At 48.3% G+C, this 23,503-nt stretch overlaps 1 protein-coding gene across 7 annotated transcripts; it reads right to left on the bottom strand.

The window, feature by feature from the left end:
* Positions 1-19: 19 nt before the first annotated feature.
* Ttc4 (tetratricopeptide repeat domain 4) lies at positions 20-22,216 on the bottom strand. 7 transcript variants are annotated; one of them, XM_006503408.4, is made up of 11 exons: positions 21,967-22,216; positions 21,399-21,516; positions 19,812-19,973; positions 17,625-17,702; positions 14,838-14,962; positions 13,663-13,749; positions 11,251-11,468; positions 10,710-10,791; positions 8,870-8,952; positions 6,353-6,445; positions 20-1,629 (listed from the first exon to the last, which is right to left on the bottom strand). In XM_006503408.4, the coding sequence occupies exons 1-11, from the start codon at positions 22,075-22,077 to the stop codon at positions 1,431-1,433; spliced, it is 1,356 nt and encodes a 451-aa protein (XP_006503471.1). In that variant the 5' UTR covers positions 22,078-22,216; the 3' UTR covers positions 20-1,430. The 7 variants fall into 7 exon arrangements, with proteins under 7 accessions (XP_006503471.1, XP_030109669.1, XP_006503472.1 ...); XM_030253809.1 differs by having other exon boundaries at positions 21,942-22,116; XM_006503409.4 differs by lacking the exon at positions 21,967-22,216 and adding an exon at positions 21,708-21,892.
* Positions 22,217-23,503: the final 1,287 nt, after the last annotated feature.

The raw sequence follows: 23,503 nt of genomic DNA on the forward strand, positions 1-23,503 counted from the left end.
ACAAAACAACATGCACGGGTGTTTAATTTATTCCTTTTGGTGCAGGAGTTGAATCAAGGGGATTACACACATCAGGCAGTTTACCACTGAGCTGCAGACCCACACATCCCCACAGGCTGGGACCGGGGAACTTTCCTAGCACTTGGTTTACAGATGGGAACAGCCTGGAGTTGGGACAGAGTGGCTCATGCCATCCTACTGGTAAGTAGCAGGTCAGCCATTGAGTTGCCAAAGCCTCATAGGCTGCTGAAACTGGTACCCAATCGTCTGTCTCCCAGCAAGGAGCTAAAGCGCAGAACCACCCTGGCCAGGCTTGAGTGTTAGGCATGGGGACCACAGGGTCACTAAGCTAGTGTTCCGGTAGCCAGGGCCAGTGTTATTTGGTGAGCAGACCAGAGATTTGAAGCGCTATAATCCTAGACTGAGCACTTCCAGGAGTTGTGACTTCAGACAATTTGTCCTTTCGCACCTCCTTGGTAAGATGCTTGGAGAAATGGCAGCCTCCTTGTAGGGCAATGTGGGGTTGACAGAGCCACTTGTGTGAAACACTAACTTTTAGTGTGCAGTCAAGAAACCCTTCTCTTTCCCCTAAGGATGCATTCCCATAACTTAGGAAACCCCCCAGCTTGGCTCCGCCACATTATCCTAAGACCTGGATCTTGTTTGGGGGGGAGCTTTACAGCTTTCTTGGGAGAGTCAAAGAAACGGGACACCAACAGAATGCTTCCTCTTGGAACATTCAAACGCACAGCATACTCTCTTCTGAACCCAAGGATTTTATCTCTTGCCATAAACTACTGAACTGGAGTTGGTGGCTGGGTAATTCAGTGCAGGCTGAAAGATCACTGCTCACTCCTTGGGGAGGTCTAAAGGCAACTGACTGACTGGGAAATAGCTGGATTAATACTTAGGGACAAAGCCTGGTACAGAATAAACCCATCATGTAAATCAGCCTAGAATGTAAACCAGAGGCCCCGTTAATATTCTATGTTCTAATGGAAGATCACCTGCTGAGCCACCAGGAAAGGCACTTGGCAGACATAAGTTGAAATTGCCCCTTTTCTTAACTGCCTGGATACCAAGCCTCTTCAGAGTTCCTGCAGCCCATTTCTATGTTAAGATGCCAGTATGCTTTAGTGGATTGTTTGGTTGCAAGGGCTTTGTTTTACTGGAGAAAGAATGGGAAAATAATTTTAGGTGTTACTGCAAACTTAAGGGCTTTTGTTTTGTTTTTTAAGGTACTTGATTTAAAACAACGGTTCACCTTTTAGTGTGAGCGTCCAGATGGACTAAGAATCCATGGGCCACTTACTAGGTGTATGACTCTGAAGGGGATTCCCTTCGAGCCTCAGCACCTCAGTCCTTGCAGGTAAAATGGGTCCCCGCACAAAGGGGTGGCATGTTTTTGCTTCCCATGCTGAGGCGGAACTCTAGCTCGGGGACCACATCCCCGGGTCGTAGTAGCTTGCCAGGCTGCTAACAAGCTCCCTGGTTGAGTGTAATCGCCCTTGGCTAATGAACCTGCCGGGCGGGCAAGGTGCAGAGGGCGCACACACAGGCGATGGCGACACAGCTTCCCACTTGCAAGTCAGGGGCTCTCCTCGGGCTGTTGAGGCTGTAAGCAGAACACTGTATATTTCCAAGACACAAACAACAGGAGAGTGGTTACCAGAATCTGGAGATGCTGTCAGCGGAGGGAGGAGGGAGGGGATGGCTGGCAAATAGGGATGCAGGAAATGGAGGTGAAGGGGGAAGCACTTTAAGGCTCTGTAAGGCAGGAGGACAACTCTGGCTCACAGCGCTTCACTGACTATTGTAAAATGGCCCGTGGAAGGGATCTTCAGGGTTTGCAAGCTATAAAGAGAGGATGTATGTGTGATCTCTCATTACACAGTGAATACAGATACAGAAATGCCACACTACATTCTCTAAGAATACCCAATTACTATGTGCCCGTTTAAATTTTTAAAATATTTTTAGCAAATACTATATACCTTAGAAAAGAATTATCTGGATGTTTACAGTCTAATCACACACTAAAAGCAGAGAATTTTCACTGGCTGGAATCAGATGTGGCAAGGGAATCTCAGGACTTAGAACATGATATGCCATTGGGCTCTTACTTACAGAGACCCAGGAACCAGAAGAGCCTCTCCCCACCTCCGAGCTAAATACAGCCCCACTGAGGACCAGTAAGGCAAGGGGACTTCAGTTCTCAACCTCGGTGAACTGTATTCTCCCAATGCCTAAACAAGCCTGGAAGCAGGTTCTTAGAACCCCTAGGAAGAGCCCAGAAGGCCAACATCTGTACCTCAGCCTTGTAAATCCTAGAGCAGAGATAACAGCTGAGCCAAATTACATTTGTGGCCATAGGACTGTGAGGTAATATGTCTGTACTGCTAACGGAGAAGACAGAATGGAAGAAAAAAATGAAAGAGAAAAACTCAGTGGGAGCCCCGCTGACAGAGGTTGCAGGCTCTGGCTGGGGCAGAGCACATTCCCCTAGCCAAGCAGGCTGGGATGCTGCTGCTGAACGGAGTAATAACTACCAGGACTATACCATAAGCTTAGACTGAGTGATGCAAAGGCCCCTGTGCCCGAGAGGCCAGACTAGTCTTGGCAGTCCTGCTGTCTCTGAATGGGTCAGTTCAGTCTTGAGTTCAAGTCCTGCTCCACTTTTTATTGGCAGGTTGTTTAGACTCTCCATGCCATCTTTATACATTGCTTGTTGCCTAGATGTGTGGGAGGTTTGGGGAGCCAGTTGGCACCAAGCACCTAGAATGCTGCTGGCCTGGCTGGGTGCTCAGTAGGTGGCTGCTTTCTCCAGGCAGCAGTAGTTGCTGTCGCAGCATCCTCCCTCCAGGGTCTGTGGCTTTGCTCGGACTGTCCACCTCACTCCTTCACCTTTATAGCCCAAGTCTCCCATAGGTGCTGGCTTCAACCTCTGACCTGTCACAATGAGTCACCCTTTTCCTGAATTCCCAAGCCTATGACTGCTTGTGGTTCATTGAGATGCTGAGCAGGTGCAGTGCCAGGCCTGACACATATAAAAGTGCAGCTTGGGCCCTAGATGCAGTCCACAAAGTCGGATGACCCAGCCGGTAAGTTAGTGCTGTGCCATGTGCTAAGGGCAGTGATGGTGATGGTGCACAGCCACAGAGTAAAGACCTAAGCAGCCAGGGAGGCCTGCCTGGAGGAGGCAGTAGGACAGCAGCAGGCTGGGCACTAGAGAGGAAAAAGGAACAGTGTGTCAATGTCTGAGGCTGAGAGTGGGAAGGCTGGGGGATCAACAGTCACAGATCAAATCCGTGCTATAAGTTGTGTTCCATGGGTTTCACTAGGTTAACGTGTTCCATCCTCAGAGTACCTGCCCGTGTAGCAGATAAGGAAGAAGAACAGACAAGTCAGGCCAAGCGGTACCCAACGCCTACCAATGGGGAGCGTGGGACTGGAACTAGAAGGCAGCCTAGCTCAGAGGAGCAGACTCCTGGTTACCACACCACCTGCTATGTAACTAACTATGACCGGGACAGACAGGCTTTGGAGACAGCAGGAAAGCAGCAAGATGTCCGGTGGTGAGAGCCTTGCATGCCACACCAGGCGTGCTGAGGGAGTGGAGGCCTCAGGGCTCCGGCTAAGGATGAGAACATGCTTGCTTGTTGTGTCTGTTTCTCCCCCTTGGAGCAGTTGCCAGCCCAGGGTCAGATTCACTACATCCACTGAGCAGTATGACCCTAAGTCAGAGGCTGCATGTAGTTCTTCAGCCCTAAGTCCACTGTGGGCACGGGACAGATGCTTGTAAGGCATGGAAACACAAGGATGCAGGGAAGGCTTGAGTCTCCCGCTCTATTTCCCAGTCTATGGGTGCTGGGGAGGGGACGTGTGGTTCCGATCTGGGCTCTGACACTGCTTCTTCTCCATCCTGATGCCACAGGCCAGATCTGGGGTGACTATAAGGATTAAGTAAGAGAACTCAGTGAAGTTGGTAGTATCAGAATGCAGCATTTGGCCTACTTTGTGTGCCTGCTGACGGTGATTAGGGGCTTTGTCCCTCTCATCTCTAGTTGTCACCCACATCCTCAGAGGCAACCAGACATACACCAGGCATCCTTCCTCCACCCTGGTTCTGGGAAGGCAGCAAGCCCTGAGGGCTCTGCCAGGAAGAGTCCCAGGAACAACTGAGAAAGGCTCAGATTTGGGAACATGTACCGTTCCCTGCATTCCACCTCCTCTGGAGGGCGTCCATCCCCGTAACTCTCCCCCTCCACATAACAAGAAAACAAAAACAAAACAGGCAGGGAAGGCTTGAGTCTCCCGCTCTATTTCCCAGTCTATGGGTATGGTGGCCAAAGGGGAACCAGGTAGAATCTGGCCCACATCTTGCTCAGGAAGCAGGCTCTTCACAGATTTCCACCACACTCTTCAGAGTGTACAGAAACTTTGTTTCCAAAAAATTGTTTTTTTCTTTCTGGTTTAGTGAACATCTCTCCATGTCTATCACTGGCAATTTGGGCTAGATCATCATTCTCTTTGTGGCATGCATCATAGGAAATTAAAAGGTATGTCTGGTCTGGTCTCAACCTTCCTAATGCCAGCAGCACACACCAGGTTATGATGTCATCTGAATGATGTCATGCAGAATCACCCACTTGTGAATCTACCAGACTGTGAAACAGTGCTTTTGAAGAGAGCTGTTCACTGAGGACATACCACTCCTGGGCTGAGACCTCACATGCACGGGCTACAAGCAATGTCAAGGAAAGATGATCATTTTACAGTTGACAGGAGCTTTAAGCAGCAGACCTGGCTCAAGCCTACCAATGGAGCTCTTGGTGCATGCTCTCCCTGAGGTAGTCTGAATGAGAATGGTCACCACAGACTCAGATATTTCAGTGTTTAGTCTGCAGGTGATAGAACTGTTTGGGAAGGATTAGGAGGTGATGGCCTTGTTGGAGGAAGTGTGTTGTCTTAGTTAGGGTTTTACTGCTGTGAACAGACACCATGACCAAGGCAACTCCTATAAGGACAAAATTTAATTGGCTGGCTTACAGGTTCAGTCCATTAACGTCAAGGCAGGAACATGGCAGCATCCAGGCAAGCATGGTGCACGCAGAGCTGAGAGTTCTACATCTTCATTTGAAGGTTGCTAGTGGAAGACTGACTTCCACGCAGCTAGGATGAGGGTCTTAAGACCACACCCACAGAACAGAGACACTTTTAGGCCCCTCACATAGACTTTGAGTTCTTAAAAAGGAAGTCAGAGGAAAGTCTCTGACTGAGGAGAGAATGTCTGCAGTATTTCCAAAACGTGTGTGTGTGTGTGTGTGTGTGTGTGTGTGTGTGTGTGTGTGTTGGGGGTAGGGTTTAGTGGATTTACAGGGACCTGCTCTGGTAAAGAAAGCTGCACTTGTCTCCCTAAATATTTCAAACAATTTCTCTTCAAGAAACAAGGACACAAACAACACAAGATCTCATATTAGCCCATCTGAAGGCCACCAGCTGGTTTCAGTTTAATAATGTATTAGTCAGTTTTCCTATATTGACGAACAATCCCCCAAATCTCAAGTGTTTACTACAAACACATTTGCCACTCATGTAACAAACAATGGCTTTAGGCCAGCTGCTGTGGGCTTTGCTCAGACACCAGGACTACTCCTATTTCAGAAATGAGACCTCACAATAAAGGGAAAACAACACAAGCCTACTTGCAAACCACTGCCCATTGACTCCTCAAGCTTCTGTCAGATGTGGCACAAGCCCTTGCATGGGCATTGAGAAGTAGAGAATCCAGTAGGGCTCTGAGTAGTCCCAGGATCCAAGTTTATACAGTCAACAGAACAGGATGTGGCTTCATGGCTGCAGTCACTTCATGGCATCCACAGCATCTTAGCTTTCCTCCAGGCTGGTGAAGCAACTGAGCCAGTCTTTCAAGCCTTAAGGCCTTAGAGTATGTGCAGGGCTGGTTTATTGCCTTGGAGTTGTGCCTTCTGTATGTGCCCGATGCCACAAAGGTTAAGACTGTCACTGCATCCTGCGACAGTCTCTGGGCTAGGGAGTTACCAAGGCCAGCTATTCTGGTAACTGCAGTGGATGATTTTTTCAGAGATGGACTCCAAAGATGTACTGGCCAGGGCAGGGCTGTGAATCTGAGGAGAGTGCGGCCCAGCTGGAGCCCAGCACTCAGCCAGACAGGCTTAGGTTCAGGGGGTCCTGCAGCTTCTTCCCCAACAAGAGGCTGGGAACCACTGTCCCTGAGGATAGAGTGCTACACTCTAGGCCAGATGATTCCCGTGTACAAAGTCCAGCAGAGGAAGTTGAGGGAAGAGACCCCAGGGTCTGGCTCCCATGTTACCTGTGCACCTTCTTCCCCTGGAGGTAATTCCTACAGAAAGGCGAGGATCCTACACAGACCAGGAATGCCGGGGTAAGGGCCTTCACGCAGCACCTGCAGGGAGCACAGCAGAGTGCTTAACTGCATTATAAGCGCCATTATCCCTGGACCTTCCCAGCCACACTCCAGGTGAACCTCGGATGTACACAAACGTTAAAGTACAACTTAGCACATTTGTTTGTCTGAATATTCCTAAGTCTGCAGACAGCATGACGGCAGTCTCCCCTTAAAACTCTGGCATCAGGCACACATAGGGCTAAACATGAAAGAAGACCACAAAACAAGCTATCAGTTCGTTCCATATTCTGGGAGTGACTAGTGTAAAGCAGGCTCTTACTGACTTGCGGTTACAGTCTGTATCCCAACAAGCCAGGTTTGCCCACCCGTTCCCACTGCGGTCACACTGAATAAATCTCTCGCCTTTAAAAAACAACCAAACCAAACCAAACCAACTACCCAAATCCCTATTAATGCTCTTTTAATTGGTTTCCCGAGAATGGGAGCCAAGCCTGGCTTCTTGAGGTATAGACTATGACTCCAAGTTTAGAAATGATGCCCTGTGTTAAGAAACTAGATTAAAATATATACATGTGGACTAATAAAATGGCTTATTAGACAATGGCACTTGCTGCTGTACCTGAGACTCAAAGAGTGGAAGAGGGAACCAACTTCCTCCATAAGTTGTCTTCGGACCTCCATACATATGCCATGGCATGGGTACTGCCCATAATACACATTACCCCAGATAAACGTTAAAAGGCATACTTTAAAACAACACCAACAAAAGCTGGGCGTAAGGATGCATGCCTTTAATCCTAGCATTCAAAAGGCTGAGGTGAGGAGTCTCTGTGCATACAAGACCAACATGTTCTACATAGGGAATTTTAAAACAGCCAAGGATGTGTAGAGAGATCCTGTCTCAAAACAAACACCGCTACAGTTGGGTGTGGTAATCCATGCTTGGAATTCCAGCACTTGAAAGGCAGAGGTAGGAGAATAAGGAGCGCCAGATCATCCGTAACTACACAGCAAACTGGAAGCCAGCCAGGGCTACACACAGCCCTGTTTAACAACTCATCTCAAAACCAAGCCAAAACCCATAACCATGTTCTGGCTCCCAAGTCTATCCCTGAGGGAGGCTATAAAGGACATGTGAAACACACACCCTTAGTCCAATAAGGTATGGCCCTAGTAGCTACAGGGGGACAGGAAGGACTTCCTGGAAGACGCCAGGCCTGAACTTGGCATTAATTTGGAAAAGTTTCTGGTGCACAGAGTGCAGGTAGCCAGATGGTCTGCTATTGCTAGATTGTGAAATTCACGGAGTAAGGCAGGCTGGAGAGGTGGATGAGGCCCTGGCCTCCCAGGCCTAGGTGTGTTGGCATTACACAGTGGGCCATTTCTGGGTTTGGTTCATGTCTTCAGGCTCTGAAACCTGAATATAATCACTCACAGTAGCCTTTGCGTTTCTGAGCATATGGGATTGGTGCTCCTCTGAGGGTCAGTCTGCCTTATGTTATGTTAGATTCTTCTTGGAAATGGGATACAGTGAGCCTCAGGCCTTGAGAAATGTCCCTCCACACCCTCCAAGCCAAAGCAGGCACTCGGGACTTCTGGACACCTTTCCAGGTCAACTGTTCAGGCCCTCCCTCCAGTCCAGCCTCTCCCATGGGCCTCACCACCCAACAGTACGGATAATGCAAATCTGCACATTCCTCCGTGCTCCTTCCTTGAGCTCCCCTCTGCAGCTCCGTTCACCACCCTGGATGAAGTCCATGCTCCATGAACCGTGCTAACTCAGCTCTCCAGCCTCCCTGCTGAACATGCCCGAAGACCCCCTTCTCCTGTACAACTGGCTTTTATTCTAAATGCAGAAATCCTTTGCCTTAGACTTTTTCACTTTGCTGCAAGTTGGAGAAAAACAGACCCAAGAGTGAACTTGTTAATTCCCTCAGGGCATTCTACGGAAGCTGTTAAAGAGGCGGCTGTGGAATCTGCTTGCTACCCCTGCTGATAACAGACTCCTCCCCAGCAGGCTGTACCATGTCTACAAGGGCACTCTGTCGTCTGCCTGCATCCTAACTAAAGTACCCTAGAAGCATGTACCCATTCTATAGGTGAAGGCAGAGCCCCAGAGAGAATATGCTCAGGGTCACACGGTTAGGGAACCTAGGAGTGTCTGCAATATTCTTTCCATGTGACAGTGTCAGGAGACCAGTGCAATCAGATAATGGAAGCTACCCCAGCTGCCTTCAGTTACACAAGCCAAGCAGCTTTTCCAATCTGAGACCAGGCTGATCACTTCCCATGGCCTGAGCTGTCACTCTCCTTCAGCCTCCTTGGCCAATGGCCTGGTTTAATGGGCCAGGCCAGTTTGGTGCCCCTGGCCTGTGAGAGCTGTGTGTCAGTGAGCAGAAGAGCTGACTAGACTCCGGAAGGGGCCTGTGAATTTTCTCATCCTCCCATGGAGAAGCTCACCTGGGGTGCTGCAGCACCTGCAACAGGGTGCTATCGGGAGACACCTGGTATAGTTCCGCCCTGTCCTCATCCTCGAAGTAGACCTGCAGATTAACCAGAAAAATGAGAGACAAACACAGGCTCAGACGGCCCCACACTGCTGCAGCAACTCTGAGAGGTTGGGATGGCAACTGTTACTAGTGGGATGCCTGCCTCCTCCACACAGCTGCAGGCTCCGGTGCTCGGGTCAGCCACAGCCATGCTGCCCATGCATGCCCAGCCATGGACCAGCTGCATTCTCCACGGCTCAGAGAAGGGGACCATCTCCTCGTGTCACTCGGGCAGTGAAGGGGCTACAAAGCTCAAGCCCAGGTCTGTTGCAGCCTTTAGTTTAGTCCCAGTGCCACAGAGGCGGGGAGCAGAACACCACAGTGACCCAAAGGAAGACCCAGAGCAGGTGAGACGGGTGTGTGTGCAGGGCACCAAAGCACAAGCAGAATAAGGACATGTCACAGGATACATCAAAGCTCAACCAGGACAGGGAGGCTCTCACGGCAAGAGCCAGCCAGCCGGCACAGGAAGAGAAGAGCTTCTTTAGAAGGCAGTAATAAAGGGTAGCAAGGTGGAGCCCAACAGGAGTGAAGGCAGAGAAAACACTGGGGATTATCAGGCCTCCAGCAGAAGGATGACCACCTGCTATGGCAGAGGATAACCTCGTGTTTTTGTTTTCTTGTTGCTATTTGCAGTACCAAGGATAGGACACAGGGGGTCACACATGCTAGGCAAGTGCTCAACCACTGAGCTATACACCTCTTTTTTATTTTTAAAATTCACTAAGTTGCCCAGGCTAGCCTTGAACTACTTGTTAGCCCAGGATGGACTCCTGCTTTAGTTTCCTAAGTGGCTGGGATTATAGGCCAGTGTCATTAAGCCCAGCTAGGATAGCCTGTGTGTGGGTTAGAGCTAGAACAGGATGAAGGGTGAGTGAGCCATGTAGGATGTGAGTCTGCAGAAGAAGAGAAAGGCTGCCATCCTGGGGCAGTAGCCAGCATGGGGCTGAGTGTTCCACATAGGAAGGTGCCAGTGCTGGTGGCAGAGGGGGGCTGATCCAAGAACACAAAGGTCAGCTGGGCATGGTAGTGCACAGCTGTAACCCTAGCACACACAGGCTAAAGTCAAGGGACTGACAGCCCTAACTACACAGTAAAAACCCAGCTCAAAATACCACTGACGTCTTCATTACAAATATAGAGATGAATAAAGTGAACCTCATGGTGCCAGAGTAGAACTGGAGATACGCAATGCTGCACACATAATCCTTCCCCAGCCACAAGTCCCCCTTCCCAATACTAATAGTATGCCTACTGCTAATACCATTCTCCATAGAAACAAGCAAGGATCCTAGGGGGAAAAAAGGGTTGCTATCAAAGCTGGGTGGAGAAAGCACAGCTCAAAGCTGGAGTACCTTGGGCCAGAAACAAGAACGTAAAGAAGGGAGGTGAGTTAGCCTATAAAGACAGAGCGGAATGAAGTCCAACTGACCAAGTCTACAATAATCTGGACATAAACTCCACAGTGATAAATTAAACTCATTAAATAAAAGAGGAAACCATAAATCCACTGAGTAAATAAACGTTAGGCCAGTGAGATGGCTCAGTGCTGAAGGAGCCTGCTGCCAAGTCTGCTGCCCTAAGTTTAGAACCCACATGATGGAGGCCAGAACTGGCTCCTGTAAGTTGTCTTCTAACATACACACACACACACATACATACATACACACACACACAGTTTAAAAACACTCAATATCTGTGTATACATCCTCCCAATATCTCATATAGGAATGAAATAAAACATTTCTTACCTCCAGATTCTCTGGGTGGTACTTGTGCTCTGAGTCCCAGGAGGGTGCTTCACTAAACATCGCCATTAGATGGTCAATAAACCTAAGGGAGGAGGATGTGGCTTCTGGGTGTCAATGTTCCGTCTATATAGCCCCACATCAGTCCCTGGACACCAATTCAGAGAGAAAGTAACCTATAAAGCATGACGTCCAGGCTTAACCTACTCTCACCACAGCCCACAGCACAAAGACTCATCACTGTGCAGAGCATACCTACCCTTTGAGATCATAAGCTATATGGTACGATCTACATTTTTTTAAATAGACACACATAAATTATACACATGTACCACCTAAGATGAACCACCCAGACAGTGATGAAGCAAGACCTGTCTTGCCAGCAGGTAGACAGATTCACGATAGAGACCCCTGCCATGCTGGAGATAGCCTCAAAATTACTCTCTTTCCTTCTCAGGCAAAAGCGCCTTGACTCTTCTGACAGTCAGCGAGAGGAGCACACAAGTAGGAGCAGAGGGCTGTTGGGACATGGGAGAAACAGTACCTGGTGTCCTCATGAAAAGCAGAGATGAAGTCTGATTGCGCGTACTCCGGGTACAGGAACAGCACAGGCCAGCTCAGCCTGCCCTGGTCATCTATACTTAGCCTGGCTCCATAGGGGTTCTCAGAGCTGAGCCCATCCAGGAGTATCTCAGCTGGACCATTGGAGGCTGAATCTTCATCCTCACCGGCTGATTCAGAGACAAGCCTGATGTTCCTAGCCTGGATTAAGACAAAAACACACACTCGCACAAACCCTATCATGAGGAAGATGCAAACAATGCAAACATATCACTGAAATACACCCTGAAGCTTCCTGAAGGCCCATGTGACCACCTTAACTGTCCTGGCAGCCTGGTACAGTGGATACCAGTTATTTGGATGATAGCCCCTAAAGTAGAAATTAGCAAACTTTTAATTTTCTTTTTGCAACAGTCTCATGTAACCCAAGCTGGCTTTGGATTTCTGATCCCCCTGTCACCAGCTCCCAGGTGCTCAGATCACAGGCATGTGCCACACCCTGGTTGGCAAATTTTTTTCTTAAAGCATCAGCTACTGAGGGCCAAGCAGTCTGTTGACAGTAGTCCCCTGTACCACTGCCTATGGGAAAGCCTTGGATGATACCTAAACAAAGAGAGCTGACTCAGTGTCACCATCTACAGCCTCTACCCTTAAGCCATCAATAAAACATGGCATTGTGCTGGCTAGTTTTATGTCAACTTGACACAGCTAGAGCCATCTAAAAGAAAGGAACCCCAATTGAGAAAATGCCTCTGTAAGATCCAGCTGTAAGGCATTTTCATAATTGGTGATTGATGGGGGGAAAGCCCTGGCCATTGTGGGTGGTGCCATCCCTGAGCTGGTGGTCCTGGGTTTTATAGGCTGAGCAAGCCATGAGGAGCAAACTAATGCACTCCTCCATGGCCTCTGCATCAGCTCCTGCCTCCAGGTTCCTGTCCTGCTTGAGTTTCTGTCCTGGCTTCCTTCAAAGGTGGACTATTACATGGAAATGTAAGCCAAATAAACCCTTTCCTCCCCAACTTGCTTTTGGTCATGGTGCTTCATTATGGCAAGAGAAACCCTAACTAAGGCAGCTTTGTACTGTTGATAATGATTTTAATTTGTACTGCAGTCCAAAGTACAGGACTTAACTAGAAGAAATAACTAGAAAATTTCTAAAACATCTATATGTGGGGCTAGAGAGATGGCTCAATGGTTAGTGCACAGGCTGCTCTTCCAGAGGACCCAGGTTCAATTCCTAATACCCCAACTACTCTGTGGGCACTACATAAATCATGTGGTGCACATATACAATACAGTCAAGGAAAAAAAAAGTCTACATACAACTATCTGGGTCTCTTATTCAAGAAAATGGCCACATCCTCTCTGAATATCAAATTTAAAAACCTGGAGTATACTGTACTGTTCTGTTTGTTGGGTTGTATTTTATCTTTTGAGATAAGAGTTTTACTATTATTTGAAACTGGCTTCAAACTCCACATCTTCCACTTCTGCATCTCGAGTACTGGAATTGCAGACATGGGGCCACTGCATCTGTCTGCCATCCTATGTGTGTGTGTGTGTGTGTGTGTGTGTGTGTGTGTTATAATTCTGTGCTGTTTTGCCTGCAGGTATGTCTGTGTGAGGAGTTACAGACAGTTGTGAGCTGCCATGTGGGTGCTGGGAACAGAACCCAGGTCCTCTGCAGGCAGTGTACTTAGCCACTGAGCATCTCTCCGGCCCATATTGAATTTGTTAATATATGTTACCAGACTGCTTACTGGGAGAGACAAGTGAGTAGATTTAGCAGTGTTAAGTTCTCTAAGTCAGTAACTGAAATGGTGTGTAACTGTGAACACAGAATGAGACTAAAGCCTCAGCCCAGGCAGCATCACCTGTTGAATGGGAGACTAGCCAGGCATCAAGGATTCAAGTTGTAGGTCAGACACTCACTTCAGGGAAGTACTAAGCACTAACTGGCTTGGCCACTGGACCTCCTAGACTACGCGCACTTCAGAATGCAGGACAGGAAGGGTTTTACTGTTGTTAATTAAAGCAACATCCTAAAAGCGTGGCTTTCTCGGGTTGCAGTATGTTACAGTGATGAGCATGGCCCTGGCTCAGACACCATTACTATGGGCGGTTTTCTTCTAAGATTAGTAAACCAGGAAGAAGGCCTTCCCCAGAGGGCTGCCGTGAGAGGGAGGGAGAGGATGACTATTCAGAGCGCACACTCAGCATGTTGCTGAGACCGGCACAGGAGGGACAAGCTAACTGAACGTGGTGCTCTGACTCCAGAGGTCGGGCGGGGTAATAAGCACAGCTGTGAAGGCAAAGCACCCCAACAAAGGCCCCAGGAGGCTTCACACAGCCAGGGGGTTTCACACTCTGTGAGGCCTATGCTTCGAGAACTCACCTTGATGGCCTGGAGCAGAGCCTCATTCTGATGCTGTTCCTTCTTTTCTTTCAACTTTGCCTTCCTCAGATCCCTCTCTTCCATCCTCTGGAAATATAATTCAGATGTTGTCAGCTCCACGGAACTCTTTCTTGCTTTTACCCCAGCCTGCAAGAGATCTGGTCTCTATGCAAACCATCCTTCTGCTCAGAGACTGCCAGTGGCTGGCTCAGTGACCGTCCACAAAGCATGCCCCCACAGTCAGGCCCACTGTCGGCAGAAATTTAAAACCTAGTTCTTTAAAAAACAAAACCAAAACAAAACCCTTCGTTCTTGTACTGCAAGAACTCACAATTCAGTGAAGGATGCTGCTAAGAGCCAAGTGTACCCCTGAGTCACCCTGATGGTGCCCCCAAAGTAGACTTAGGCAGACAAGGAAGATGCCACCAATAAAGGAGAGAGGGCATCTCTATCCAAGGTCCCCAGTGGAGTAGACAAGTACTACATGGGAACCCCAACTTCTCTGGTATGGCTGCCGAAAACCCCAGGTTCTGCCTTCTGCACAGTTAAAATCAGTGAGAGAAACACAGGTGGCAGACTTTCTCCCCAGTCTGCCCACCACCAGCAGCTCCTGCTTCCCCCTGGGCTTGCAGTTAATAGAGATCTGCCAACCTCTGCTACAAAGGGAACAGAGCAAATGTGTCAGGCTCTGCAGACTGCATGGTCTCTATTGTGTATTATCTCTTGAAAGTGTGAAAACTTGCTTAGCTCAATTCATCTTCATTAAAAAAAATCATTCAAGGTATATATTTTTCTCATATTCAAAGCAGGGACCAAGAAATATCAGGAACTTGTCCTGATTCATTTCAGCACTTCAGCAGTGGTAAAAGTAGTATTAAACTCAGATTTGCTGAAGTATCCCTCTAGGGCTTCTTGTCTGGAACAGTCTTCTCCCTCGGCATCAATCAGCTGCTCAGCAAACTCTCATTCCGTCATTCAGAGATTGGGCTCAGGCGTCACCTCTCTCAGCAAACTACCTGTCAGAATCCCATTCACACTCTGCTGTCGGCAGTGCAAAGCCAGCTACCACTACTCTAGACTGTTAGAATGCACACACTATATTCCCACAGCGACTTGAGACACAATCTGAGGAATGCTAACTAGCAAATGCAAACTGTCTGCAGACAGTCACTAACCTTTAGCTTGTCTGCTTTTGCCCTTATTTCTAGAAGTTTCTTCTCTTTGGCATCAATTTGTAGTCCCTCATCACACCAGTTCACAGCCTCAGCAAAGTGTTTCAGTTCAAGATGGCACAGGGCACCTGCAGAAATCAGAGTCCTGAGGATCTCAGAACAACATGCTCAGAAAGCACCACCTTGAAAAGGCCTTCCTTCCCTCACCAGTCACCAGCCAGCCCCAGGAGGGCAGACAGGACAGGGCTCTTTGTAGTTCAGTTCCTAGACAAGGAAGGATTTGTGTACTGTTGATCAGAAATCACTCTCAACCCCATTTGTTCAAAACTTCCAAGTCTTCCAGGTATACAGGGCCCAGCTCATCAAACAACAGTCAGACAGGGCTGGGCTAGAAAATGACTGTCATTTACCTGCTGGATCTTGGACAAAGGCCATGTCTGAGCTTCAGATTCCTTGTCTACAAATGGGAGAATAAAGGCCATCTCAGATGGGGTGTGTGTGTGTGTGTGTGTGTGTGTGTGTGTGTTTTAAGATTTGTTTTTAAGGGCTGGAGAGATGGCTCAGTGGTTAAGAACACTGACTGCTCTTCCACAAGTCCTGAGTTTAATTTCCAGCAACCACATGGTGGCTCACAACCATCTGCAATGGGATCTGATGCCCTCTGCTGGTGTGTCTGAAGAGAGCAATGGTGAATACATAAAATAAATAAAACTTGAAAGAAAAAAGAATTTTAAACAACAATAAAATTGTTTTTAAGAGAGAGAAGGAAAGAGAGGGAGGGGGAGCGAGGGAGAGAGCGAGGGAGGGAGGGAGAAAGAGAGAGTGTTTGCCTGAAAAGGCCAGAGATGTCAGATAGCCCTTGAGCTGGAGTCTTAGGCAGCTGTGAGCCACTGGGAACTGAACTGGAGTCCTGTGCAAGAGTAGAATGTTCTAATGTTCTGTTTACTGCTAAGCCTCCTCTCCAGTCCCCAGATGATGTTTAGTATAAAGCAGAATTTCCTCAGCCACCAATCAATACCAAAGCCCAAACACATTTTTCTTTTTTATACAGCCATCTCTTTAAACTGCCTCCCTTTACTCTTTGCTTGTCTGGTATAGGGTGCTGTTTGTTTTCATTCTGGGATGCAATCTGCAGCACCTGTGCATGCTAGGGAAGTGCCCTACCATTAAGCTATACCTTGATTCTATTTCTAAAATGTTTCACTGCAATCATGTTCAGGTCTCTGCATAGCCTCTTAGACTTTCACAGAAATTTAAAACATCAGAATATTATTATAAGGCTTATATTATGGTTTGAATATGCTCGGCCCAGGGAGTGGCACTATAAGAAGGTGTGGCCCTGTTGGACTACGTGTGGCCTTGTTGGAGTAGGTCTATCACTGAGGATGTGGGCTTTAAGACCCCCATTCTAGCTGCCTGGAAGCCAGTATTCTGCTACAGCCTTCAGATGAAGATGTAGAACTCTCAGCTCCTCCTGTGCCATGCCTGCCTGGATGCTGCCATGTCCCTGCCTTGATGACACTGGACTGAACCTCTGAACCTGCAAGCCAGCCCCAGTTAAATGCTGTCCTAATAAGAGTGCCTTGGTCGTGGTGTTTGTTCACTGCAGGAAAGCCCTAACTAAGACAGCTTGAGTATCAAAGACTCTATAACCCCAGATAGGTGAGATGTCTCAGGAGGGAAAGGTCCTTGCTGCCAAGCCTGATGACCTAAATTCTCTCCCTGGACACCACATGGTGGAGGAGGGGAGTCTACCTCTAGAGGTTGTCCTCTGCCCTCCACACAGAGATCACGGCATGTGTGCCTACTCACATGCATATTGCACACACAAAACAAATGCATACTTATTTTTTAGAGACTCTAACCTCATTGAACCCAGAGTGAGCAAACTGACATTAAGAGCAGAGGTCCTGCTATATATAAGGTGAAGCAACAATGAGTCAGAGGCTGATTCCACAGGGCTGTAGTTTCCCAGCCAACCCTTACTCAGGGCCTCTGTCCTGTAGCCGAGGGACACGGACATACTCGTACACCCAGCCACAGACACCTGAAGAGGCATTACTTAGCTAAGTGGTTTAAACTGACTCATGGCAGTATAGGGAGGCTCAATACATGATGAATAGTTTGCAAAGCACCCTCAGCTCAGAGTAAAGTGAAGTATAATTAGTAAAAGCGCTGTTATTGCAAGGTCAGACCACAACATGAAAAACGTGGGAACAGTCCAGCAGCAGAGTTTCTGGCAAAGGCCCCACACTTATCTTTTAATTAATTTCAACATGGCATTTAATTATCTTGCCTTTCGATCAGCTAAACTAGGAAAAAAATTAGAATGTGAAAAAAAATCTGAATGTGCTATGTCTTAATTAATTTTATTCTTTTTTGTTTTTGTTTTGTTTTGTTTTTATGAGACAGGGCTTCTCTGTGTAGCCCTGGCTGTCCTGGAACTCTCTCTGTAGATGAGGCTGGCCTCGAACTCAGAAATCTGCCTGCCTCTACCTCCCAAGTGCTGGGATTAAAGGCGTGGGCCACCACGTCCGGCTAATTTTATTCTTTACTAATTTAAAACGAGTAGTTTCAATCTCATACACACCCGGCATGAAGGGTAGAGCCTTCTAGGGAGCTCTGAGTTACAGCAGCCGCTGGGAGGAAGCAGGACCTTCCCACGGAGTCTGCAGGACTAAAGGACTTCCCCAGTCCCCAGCAGTCAGGAGCCAAGCTTTCAATGGCAGCTTTTGGTACACAATGCTAATTTTCCCAAATGATGGCCACCCGCAGCTCATGGAGACTCACCTCTTATGATGGCTTTCAGGTGACCGGGCTTTAGCTTCTTGGCAGCCAGCACATCATTGAGGGAAGAACGAACATTGCCTAATGAAATGCCATTAAGTAAAAGAAAGAATAAGCTTTTCCATCAAAATGCTTCCAAATGTCACAGCATTGACAGAGACAATTCCTGAGCAAGGTTCAGGAGTCAGAACAGTGAACATGCTCTGGACAAACACAGTCATGCTCATCTAGTCCTAAAGAGTACGCAGCATCCAGCAGGCCGGAGGAAAAAATGCCCAGTGTCACCAGCGACTAGAAACTAAAGTCAACCCAAAACCGGTGAGGATGTGGGAAAGAACAGTGCTGTGGGACTGTGGTAGGCAATCTATTTTGGTTGAATAGGGCTTGTTCCAGTGACCCAGTAAAGATCTCAAGGGACAGGAAAGCGAGCCACATTCCAAGAATCAGGTGCCTGAAACCACAGAGCCCCCAACTCCATAATTCTGTGACTATCAGTCACGCAGACAATGTCCCAAGCTTCTGGCATTCTGGCTAGACTCCACCCCCACAGTTACCTGTCTAAAGCCAGGTATGCTCCTCCCCACAGTTACCTGATAGCCCAGCCCACTATAAGAGGGGCTACTTGGCCCCTCCTCACTCTCTTTAGCCCTCACCTTTCTTACTCTCTAGCCTTCCTTTTCTCTTTCCCTCGACCCCCTCCATGTGGCCATGGCCAGCCTCTCTTTCTACCTTCTCTTTCTCCCTGCCTTTCTACAATAAAGCTCTAAAACCATAGACTGTCTCTGATCACTAAGGCCCACCTTGCTTGAATGATGAGATGGGCTTTCTCCTAACAAGCCGCATCTAACCTCCCGCCAGAAGGCCTTCCTGCGCTGCAGCCACAGACTGGATCAAGGACTCTCGCCCGAGTGGGAACCATCAAATGCCCTCTCCCCCTGCCCTCTCCTCCCTTCAGCCCCAGGGCCCCTATTCTGTTCTTAGCTCCTATGCCGTATTCAGCGTGGAATGCTGGAGGCTGGAAACCTGGTACCTAGGGCTGCCCTTTGTCCACCACCCGCTGGGTGGGGTCAGTGGCTTCACACAGCCAGATACCCACCTGGGGGCTTCGTGGAAAGTGTGCGGCAGTCCTCCCGGAACTGTGGTGGGACGCATGTTCTCTCCCCTCTTTTCCCCACACCCACCGCCCCGCACAATGTCAGGTGCACTGGAGAGTATACTGCGAACAACAGGGCATACTGTGAACAACAGGGTTCTTCTAGAAATTATCCTCAGAAACACTTGACCAACGTGTGAGGATCGGTGAAGAAGCAAGCTAACTGAGTTATCTCCCACTGGTATGGTGGTTTGAGAAATAGTTCCATTACATTGTCTAGGCTGAATTCAAACTCAAGTAATCCCCCTGCATCATTCTCCAGGTAGCTGAGATTTACAGGTCCTAGACACTCACAAAAGCACTCAGAACACAGAGTATATAATGAAAGCTGTAAAGCAAAGAGATGGATTTAAAAACAAAGCAGAGGAAAAGCCCTGCGCTACCAAGCCACACTACACAAGGACAAAGGCACCGAGGGCCTCTGCAATGGGAGTGGAGGCAGACTGCAAGGCCATCAGACTTCCAGCCGCCGCCTTACCCTCCACTACTGACAGAAGCCAGCACCGCCAAGCTGGTGGGGGACTCGGGGTTTATTTCAGGCAGACACAAAACCACAATGTCTGGACTGGAGCCCCTGAGCACAGTGGTGGTTCAGTAAGGAAGAACTAAGCCATTCTCTCACTCGGTACTGAGAGCACCAGCAGCCACAATCTCCAAACAATAGAAAAGAGCACAAAGAATTAAGAAAGGGACCAATTTAAGAAATTTCCTAGATCCGCTTGCCTCTGCCTCCCAGAGGTGCTTGTTGTACACGCATGAGGACCTGATTCAACCCCTAGTCCCTACATAAAATGCTAGTTGTAACACCATATGCTTGGGAGGAGTAGAGGCAAATGGATTCTCAGGGCTTGTTGGCCAGCCCGCTTAACTTCCTCAGAAAGCTCCAGGCCAATGAGAGACTGCCTCTAAAAACAAGGTAGATGGCTCCTGAGAATGACAGGTTAACCTCTACCCTGCACGCATGTGTGTGCATACACGTTTGCGCACGCACACATGCACACACATACAAGAGAGCTAACTGAGCCATGATTACATACCGAGATAGTACTGTGCTGCTGCCCGGTTGGTATACAGGACAGCATTCAAATCAGGGTCTGCACACTTCTTCTTCAACCCTTCACTGTATGAAAGCACAGCTTTCTTATAGTCTTTTTCTTTAAAGTAGTCATTGCCCTCATCTTTATAGGTCTTGGCTTGCTCTGCAAAGAAGAGGAAGGAAGCAGCGTGTCATACCTTTTAGAAAGCTCACTGGAAACCTCTATCATGCAGTAATGTAATATTGCACAGGTTAGGTTTTGTCAGCTTGACACAAGCTAAAGTCATCCGGGAAGAGGGAGCCTCAAACAAAAACTGCCTCCATTTTGATTAATGATTGACACAGGAGGGCCCATCCCACTGTGGGCAGTACGACTCCTGGGCAGGTGTTCCTGGGTTATATAAAAAACTAGCTGAGCAGTGCAAGGAGAGCAACCCAGTAAGCAGCACTCCACAGTCTCTGTCACAGCTCCTGCCTCTCAGTTCCCGCTTGAGTTCACATCCTTCAGTGAGGGACGGGCTAGAACCTAAATAAACCCTCTCTTCCCCACATTCATTTTGGTCAGTCTTCTAGCACAGCAAAACAAAGACTAACACATACACAATAAAGCAAAGAGATGGAACTGACAGAGGAAGAAAAATCCAAATTAATGGTATGATAAAATTGGCATCAATATAGAACACAAGGCCATGCAAACTTAATGCCATAACCACTTCCAAAAAATTATGAGGTAATGTTACTAAGTGCTTTTTAATTTCTGGTTTGGTTTGGTTTTTGGTTGGTGTTTATATGTTTGTTTGTTTGTTTGTTTGTTTTTGAGACAGGGTTTCTCTGTAGCCCTGGCTGTCTTGGAAATCGCTCTGTATACCAGGCTGGCCTTGCACTCAGAGATCTGCCTGCCTGCTTGCCTGCTTGCCTGCCTGCCTGCCTGCCTGCCTGCCTGCCTGGGGTCAAAGGCATGCATGGCCACCATCCAGCTATAAGTGCTGTTTTAAAAAGGGGAATTAAAGATGGTCTAGAGAAATGGCTAAACAGGTAAAGGCACTGGCCCCTAAGCTTGACAACCTGAGCTTGACCTGAGGAACATGTGAAATGGTAAGAAAGAATCCACCTCACAAGGCTAGCCACTGATCTCTGTAAGTATGTACACACGTATACACACACACAAACAGTTTTACGAAGGGGGGATATAGCTCACTTACCCAGCATATGTGAGATTCTGGGTTCAATTTCCAGATACACATACACACACACACATTTATCTCAGTTTTTGAAGGACTTTAATTTCTATTGAGAAAATTACACTGCTCCTTTTCTTACATTGTGTCATTCACTGAAAAGCAATCCCCCTCCTCTCTCTGGTACTACAGTAGTGGTGGACCTCGTGGCACTCATCACACACCCTTCCTGATTTGTTAGGGCAATCAGGCTTTTCATCCAAGTCAGGCCTCTGGGGCTTGGAACTGTACACATTTACTTAGAAGGCATCCAAAGGAGAATGTGTGGAGTCAACACTGACATGTTAGCCATAATACTTTCGCTCAACTCAACAAGGACACAAAAGAAGTGCTGGGTGACAGTAAGATACCTTCTGGATATCGATCATCATCAAAAATCATCGACTGGAGGCAGGCCAAGTCAGGAAACTCCTCGGGGTCAATTTCTGATGGCGCTTTTTTCATAAATAGGGGAATCTTGTCAAATTCCTAGAATTTAAAAGAACAATTAGCGTTGTCTACTGATTAGATCCAATCCCAGGACACGACATCATAAAGTTTTTTCCTCGCTGAGCATGATATGCAAATCCTAAGGATTGGCTGGAGCTAGACATCCAGTTTCTCAGGTGTTAAATGTGGGATCCTGATTTCCAACGCTCTCCATGGGTGGTAGCAATCACCTTCAACTAGGCGCTGTCGCGTTCCTGACCACCTTCACCATCTCCTTTCAAGTTTACCCTAACCTGGGTGCTGCAGTAAAACAACTAAGGGACCCCTGGTAGTAGAGCCTGGTGGTGGTGTGTGACAGGACTGCCTGCAAAACCCCCGTGGTCTTAAACGCAGTCAACTTATACGCAAAACCTCGAGGCGGACGGTTTCTACCAGTGACCAAGCCTCGAGGACCAAGCTCCTACCCCAGAAGCCCCCGGCGCCGCCCACCTCCTCCCACTGATCCTCGCGGAAGCCGCCGCGGTAAGGCTGGCTCTGAAACTTTTCCAGGAACGCGTCCATGGAAGCGTCCTCTGTAGGCTCAGGCTCAGAACTCTCCATGGCAGCTCGCAACTTCGGCGCTTCAGTCCCGGGACCAAGAAACGCGCCGCTCCTTCCGGCGGCAGGGATGCCCTTCCTTTTGCAGTCCGGGCTGCGCGAGGCTATGCCTCTCGGGTTCCGCCGGCCTGGGGGCGTGGCCTGCCTGGAGGTGTGGCCTGACTCCGCGCTTTCCCTCTCGCCCAGCCCCACCCATCCATTGCAGAGTTTGCCTGGCCTCTAGTCTCCTCGCTTTGGGGCGTGGTTAGGTTAACTCCCTTTTGTATCTAAACTCTTCATCTCCACTCTCCAACCCTGATGCTTTTATGTCTTTTCTATAAATGTTCTCAAAAGATGACTTCGTAGCCAGGCCACATGATATTTGTCTGTAATCCTAGCACTTAGGTTTAATAGGAGAACCATAAGTTCAAGACCAGTCTAGACTATATAGCAAGACCCTATTTCAAACAAAACAAAACTTTTGAGCATACAAATACTTTTTTTTTCTTCACGCAGCACAAGGTTTGAGGTCCCCATACACCCCTACAACCTATAACTACATGTGAAACTCCATGTGGCTTACCCTACAAGGATGGGTGCCCAGCCTGCCTGCTCACCTCATGGATACTACAACAACAGAGGTCTTCACAGATACCCCCATAGGCCCATGGGAAAATTACCCCGAGATGTATGCCCACAGGTAGAATCCTTGGGCTGTGATTATTGACACATTCACCACTACTGACTAGTAACAGGTTCTTGTTCAGTACAGCTGCATTGATCTTTCGCCCCACCAGCCTTGCCCCGGGGTCCCTACATCCCACGAAGAGTTTTCTGAAGTTGACATCTGCTCATATATCTCTCTTCTCAGCACCCCCACCATGCCTCCCCACTGCCCCTACCTCCTCAGCAGTCTCCATGGCCTTAGGACCTGGCCCTTGCATCTCTCCTCTTTTTCCAGGTTCCCTCTCACTGGGACTTTGAAGAGGGTCCCATGTACCTGAGGGTACCTTTGCACCCACAGATGACCAGATGTGGTCATCTTTCCAAACCTCCTTGAGAAGTCTCTTGTCTGGCAAGTCATTCCAGCGGACACACACAACCTCTGGATACCACAGTCCCCATGCTTCCCGCTGAGCTCATCTCTGAAAAATTTCAACCCGGGAACCATTTGGATGTGGGGGCTGTCCTGCCTGTAATGTCCTGTAAGGCATTTAACAGTGTGCCTGACACCCGCTCTTTACCCAACAGCTGTTAGTAACATTGACACTGTCAGGTGGCAACACCAAATATGTCTCTGGATATTTTTGCATTAGTGTTAGGCAAACCGGATGACGAGTCAAGGGTGAGACTCGGCGACCAGGGTTCCCGAATATGCATGACGTCATAGGTGGGAAGTCGCCTCACTCCCTTTCCCCAAGAGCCACCCAAATCATCACCCTTCTGCTCT

The sequence above is a fragment of the Mus musculus genome, chromosome 4 (genome assembly GCF_000001635.26).
Source record: "Mus musculus strain C57BL/6J chromosome 4, GRCm38.p6 C57BL/6J".
NCBI lineage: Eukaryota > Metazoa > Chordata > Mammalia > Rodentia > Muridae > Mus > Mus musculus.